The following is a 5,705-nucleotide window of genomic DNA, read 5'->3' as shown; positions in this document are numbered from 1 at the left end:
CGAGAATGAAAGTTACGCCTTCTTTCTTTGTGTGAACATTTGGGCGGCGTTATGCAAATCTTCCCACATCGTGATGTAGACATGTGGGGGCATGTTAGAACAAGCCGTTTTAGACTTTTGTCTATTTTTTGTCGATTTGAGACTTTAGTCTTTGCAACTTTACAGATCTTCTTTATGCACCAAGAGGAAGTTCAACCTGTCACAGGAGCTGCCGAAACAGTTCTACTCCGCAATCATTGAATCTGTCCTCTGCACTTCTATAACTGTCTGGTTCAGCTCAGCTACCAAATCTGACCTCAGAAGACTACAGAGGGTAGTCCAGACTGCTGAGCGAATCATTGGTACAACCCTCCCTTCTCTCCAAGAACTGTACTCATCCAGAGTGAGCAAAAGGGCTGGCAGAATCACTCTGGACCCCTCACATCCAGCACACTCCCTCTTTGAACTGTTGCTATCTGGTCGACGCTACAGAGCACCAGAACGGCCAGACACAGGAACATTTTCTTCCCTCAGGCAATCCATCTCATTATCACTTGACAATAACTGTGGAACACACACTATTTATTCACTCATACACTTATTTATCTAACACACATACTCAGTCTACATTTCAATTTGCACATAATATACCTGTACATACAAATGTCTATTGTTATATACCTGTACATACAATTGTCGATTTGTATATTTTTTATTCCTTATTTTACTTGTTCTAATTTTTATTTTTTATTTATTTTTATTTTTTATTATCTGTGTTTTTTTTGTTCTGTCACTGTCATTCTGTTACACTGTGGAAGCTACTGTCACGAAAACAAATTCCTCGTATGTGTAAACATACCTGGCAATAAAGCTCATTCTGATTCTGATTCTGAGCTTGTAACACGCCAAAGAGAAAGGAAATTGAAATCGCATCATATGACCCCTTTAAAAATCTTCTCACCAGAAAATTGTTTTATGAAAAATAAAAACCACACCAAAATACTCACCAGTAGGTTTTATCATGGTAGCGGAAATAGTACATGTAGCAGCCAGTGGTTGGGTCTTGAGCATATTGAGACTCTCTTGCTTTGGCATCAGCAATCTCTAACAATTCCCCACGGTACTCCACTACAAACTGGTCTTTCTGAAATGTTCGGTCTGCAAAAACACCTCTTCCTCTTCCATCAATACTTTTCACCTGATTTTGAAAATGGAAGATGCTTAAACCCAAGCAATGAAAAGTTGTAAAGTTAAAATGTAGACCAATTGCTTAAAAGCTTACCTTGAGCCCCTCTTCAACATTGTTTTTGATGAGATCATCAAGGTGCTGCCGCTTTTCACACTGTTTTAACACAACATGTCCACATTTAGCTCTGGATTTAATAGAATAAATGTCTGACAGAATGATAAAGTAAACAAATGTTGAAAATTGATTTATCAATGGTAAATTGGTTTTAAAATAATGGGTCTTAAGAGCTAAAAAATGCACAGCAAAATTCAAATGGTAGCATATCTTTTCTTCTGTATTGTGATGTACATCAATGCATAACGGAAAAAAGTGCAGAGTGGGACTTGGTTCAATGCATCGTTATTGATTGGTTGTTGAGATGTAGGTGTGGCCAAAGTTTGCAGGGGTGGAGTTTATGTAATGGTACATTTACGCAACAACTATTGTACTAAAAACCGAAGTTTTTCCTTTGCGTTTTTGAAACGTTTCGCATACAGAAAACAACTTTGTCAAAATGATCCCCATTCACACGGATCCCTACAGATTGAAACTAATATGCTTGACATGTCACCGTTATCACAAATTCAATTTTTTTTGTAGTTTACACAGAGACGATAACTGTATCGTTTTCAAAAACTTGCACTTTGAAACCAGTTTTCAGAAGTCTGCATTTTCAGGCTCCCAAAATGCAGTTGACGTGTAAATGAATAGCCAAAACCATAGACTGTATAAAAACATGGACGTAGTGTCCGTGACGAAGGGCAAAATTAGCTATATAGACCAAAATCATTTTTTGAACCAGGCTGTAAACGTTTTTTTTCTGCTGTAAAGTTGGGCATTTTAACATGGGGAGTCTATGGGATTGACTCCCCTTTGCAGCCAGCCTCTAGCGGTCAGTTGATGAATTACAGTTTAAGTCACTTCCGTGTTGGCTTCAGAGAGAGAGCGTGAGGTTGCCGCTTGGCCAAAACGCATAGGTTTTCCAATTTTGTAGAAAATTGTTTTGCATAAAAGCCCCGTGAATGATTGACTAAGTCTTGCTTGTCACCAGAAGGAAGTCTGGCATTTTTCCCAGAAGATCCAAGTATGAAAATTATTAGGTACATTTTTTTAAAGAAAAATACATGAATGAATCATTCACAAAAAGCTCTATAACATGCATTTAGCCAACCTCAAGAATAAACCATTTAAAAAAAAAAAAAAACACTTCAGATTCTGGAAGAGTTTACCAACCTTCAACTCAGCTTTGCCTTTCCTGCAACTTCGCCTAACAGGAAAATAATCTGTGACCTTTCGATTGGGTTCAGACTCTTTGTTTTTCGATCTAAAATAAGATAAACACACAATGCAAGAAGATTTTACTTCTCAGTGAAATGGATGCACAAACTTTTTTTTTCACTTATAAAACAGCAAACACACACACACACACACACTATAAGTTAGTTACTTACACACTATAAGTAACTAAATCAAATAATAAATGACTGAAGCGGTCAACTATTTATTAGATATTTAAAACTAGACATACTTCCTGTCTTTTGACTTTTCACCATTTATCCTATGCACAGATTTTGTTTGCTTTCTTGTCCCAGACCCTTTATGAGGCACAGTCTGCTCATTATGTCCACAAATAAGGCTCTGTTTGTCAGTGTCCCCTTTGTTAGGTGCATTCGGCTCTGCGTCTTTGACTAACCATAAAAAGAACAAAGCAGTAAGTAAAACCAACTCTAAACAATTGGGGTGAAACATAAAGACAAATGAGTGTATCGTTATTACGATTTAAACAAATACCTTCACTCTGTTCGCTGGTTTTGGGTAAACGGTCCGTTGCTGTATTGTCGTCTAAAATAAGGTTAAGTGGGTTATTCCGGAGCGGCTTGTTTAGATTCAGGAAACTATGTATTGTTGGCTGTCCTTGGCATGTCTGAAAGACAAATAGAAACATTCAATCAAATAAATTTATTTATGAGAAAATGCATTCTTAACGCGTTCAAGGCGAGTAACGTTAGTAACAGTTACACAACATCGCTCAGTAACAATCATGCATACAGTTCGTACTGAACGAATACAAACGCATTTCTCCTACCGTGGCTTTTCCGTCTTTGTTCTCTTTAGCCTCTTCTACTTTCTCGTTTATACTGCCGTCCACAGGTCTTCGTTTGGCAGAAGTGGACTTTTTGCCTAACGAGTAAGTTACATGAACAATGTTTATTTCTCAAAATTATGTTACGAGTTCGCTAAACGAATGATTGTCTTTGTGTTTCAGGCTAATTTGCAAACCTTTTTTTACCTTTTCCCATCTTTGTACTGGATTTCTCACAACACACGAAACGGCTTATAAACACTACAGCAAAATACAAATAAGTCTATGTCAGGCTGCCTGGGTTTTAAATATCATTCGCAGCGTTCATTGGTCAAGCCCTTGAAGAGTAGGATTGTGATTGGTTTACAGAACACGGAAGCAGTAAACTACTTGCGTCTTGCTACCTGACGTACTTCCGACATGAAATAGTCGCTATTTTCCAGTTATGTAGTAAAATATTATTTATAAATTATGTATACAAAGTTTAACTTTTTTTAACTCCTTTCAATGTATGAATTACAAATAATATTGTAACAGTATTACTATTAAAATTATTTTTTTAAATAATCCAAAACAAACCACAAGTTTTGTACAGATACAGTCAAATAAAAAGTGCACAATGCTCTTAATTTAAAAATGATTAATGTACATAAATATTGCAACATCTGTTTAACGGGGTGAATTCTGCAATAATTTTCTTAATGCTATTTTTCTGTCTATAATTCTTATGATTTCAAATGTAATGCTGAAATCAAAATTTGAAAGTATATTGTATAACCATTAAGTATATTCCATATTCATTCCATATTTAATTATCGACTACAGTCACATAATTTGATGGACACTAATGTATATTTTTCTGAATATTCTTAAGTAGGCTACAATTGTCACTAACAAAATGACATTTTTAAAACAGTTCTCAAAATATGCAGTGCTGTGAAAATGTTTTTGCCCCCTTCCTGTTTATTAATTTTTTTTGCATGTTTGTTACACTTAAATGATTCAGATCAAACACATTTTAATATTACACAAAGATAACCCAAATAAATACAAAATGCAGTTTTTAAATAATGATTTTATTTATTAAGGAAATACAAATAAGTCTATGTCAGGCTGCCTGGGTTTTAAATATCATTCGCAGCGTTCATTGGTCAAGCCCTTGAAGAGTAGGATTGTGATTGGTTTACAGAACACGGAAGCAGTAAACTACTTGCGTCTTGCTACCTGACGTACTTCCGACATGAAATAGTCGCTATTTTCCAGTTATGTAGTAAAATATTATTTATAAATTATGTATACAAAGTTTAACTTTTTTTAACTCCTTTCAATGTATGAATTACAAATAATATTGTAACAGTATTACTATTAAAATTATTTTTTTAAATAATCCAAAACAAACCACAAGTTTTGTACAGATACAGTCAAATAAAAAGTGCACAATGCTCTTAATTTAAAAATGATTAATGTACATAAATATTGCAACATCTGTTTAACGGGGTGAATTCTGCAATAATTTTCTTAATGCTATTTTTCTGTCTATAATTCTTATGATTTCAAATGTAATGCTGAAATCAAAATTTGAAAGTATATTGTATAACCATTAAGTATATTCCATATTCATTCCATATTTAATTATCGACTACAGTCACATAATTTGATGGACACTAATGTATATTTTTCTGAATATTCTTAAGTAGGCTACAATTGTCACTAACAAAATGACATTTTTAAAACAGTTCTCAAAATATGCAGTGCTGTGAAAATGTTTTTGCCCCCTTCCTGTTTATTAATTTTGATTCAGATCATCAAAAAAAATTTAATATTACACAAAGATAACCAGAGTAAATACAAAATGCAGTTTTTAAATAATGATTTTATTTATTAAGGGAAAAAAGCTGTCCAAACCTGCCTGGCCCTATGTAAAAAAGTAATTGCCCTCTAAACCTAATAACTGGTTGTCCCACCCTTGGCGGCAAAAACTGCAATCAAGCGTTTGCGATAACTGGCAATGAGTATCTCACATCGCTGTGGAGGAATTTTGGCCCACTCTTCTTTGCAGAATTGTTTTAATTCAGCCACATTGGAGGGTTTTCGAGCATGAATGGACTGTTTAAGGTCATGCCACAGCATCTCAATCAGATTTAAGTCCGGACTTAGACTTGGCCACTCCAAAACCTTAATTTTGCTTTTCTTGAGCCATTCCAGGTCCTGAAGCTGCAAAGCAGCCCCAGATCATCACACTACCACCACCATGTTTGACTGTTGGTATGATGTTCTTTTTATGAAATGCTGTGTTGGTTTTATGCCAGATGTAATGGGACACACACCTTCTAAAAAGTTCAACTTTTGTCTCATCAGTCCACAGAATATTTACCCAAAAGTCTTGGGGATAATAAAGATGTTTTTTGGCAAACG

The 5,705-nt window shown here is 35.1% G+C and overlaps 1 protein-coding gene across 1 annotated transcript in view; it reads right to left on the bottom strand.

Annotated features, from left to right (window-relative positions):
* kmt5ab (lysine methyltransferase 5Ab) overlaps positions 1-3,614 on the bottom strand; it is a 5,168-nt gene extending 1,554 nt beyond the window's left edge. The window contains exons 1-7 of the mRNA XM_016492778.1: positions 3,498-3,614; positions 3,294-3,388; positions 2,999-3,131; positions 2,736-2,895; positions 2,441-2,531; positions 1,262-1,321; positions 987-1,177 (exon numbers count right to left, since the gene is read on the bottom strand). Of these exons, the coding sequence (XP_016348264.1) occupies positions 987-1,177; positions 1,262-1,321; positions 2,441-2,531; positions 2,736-2,895; positions 2,999-3,131; positions 3,294-3,388; positions 3,498-3,507 (740 nt within the window). The 5' untranslated portion in view covers positions 3,508-3,614. The remainder of the gene's footprint in view (positions 1-986; positions 1,178-1,261; positions 1,322-2,440; positions 2,532-2,735; positions 2,896-2,998; positions 3,132-3,293; positions 3,389-3,497) is intronic.
* Positions 3,615-5,705: the final 2,091 nt, after the last annotated feature.

The sequence above is a fragment of the Sinocyclocheilus anshuiensis genome, unplaced genomic scaffold, assembly GCF_001515605.1.
Source record: "Sinocyclocheilus anshuiensis isolate Anshui unplaced genomic scaffold, SAMN03320099.WGS_v1.1 scaffold1558, whole genome shotgun sequence".
Classification (NCBI taxonomy): Eukaryota; Metazoa; Chordata; class Actinopteri; order Cypriniformes; family Cyprinidae; genus Sinocyclocheilus; species Sinocyclocheilus anshuiensis.
Note: the sequence above shows the minus strand (reverse complement) of the source record. Positions and strands in the feature narration are given on the sequence as shown.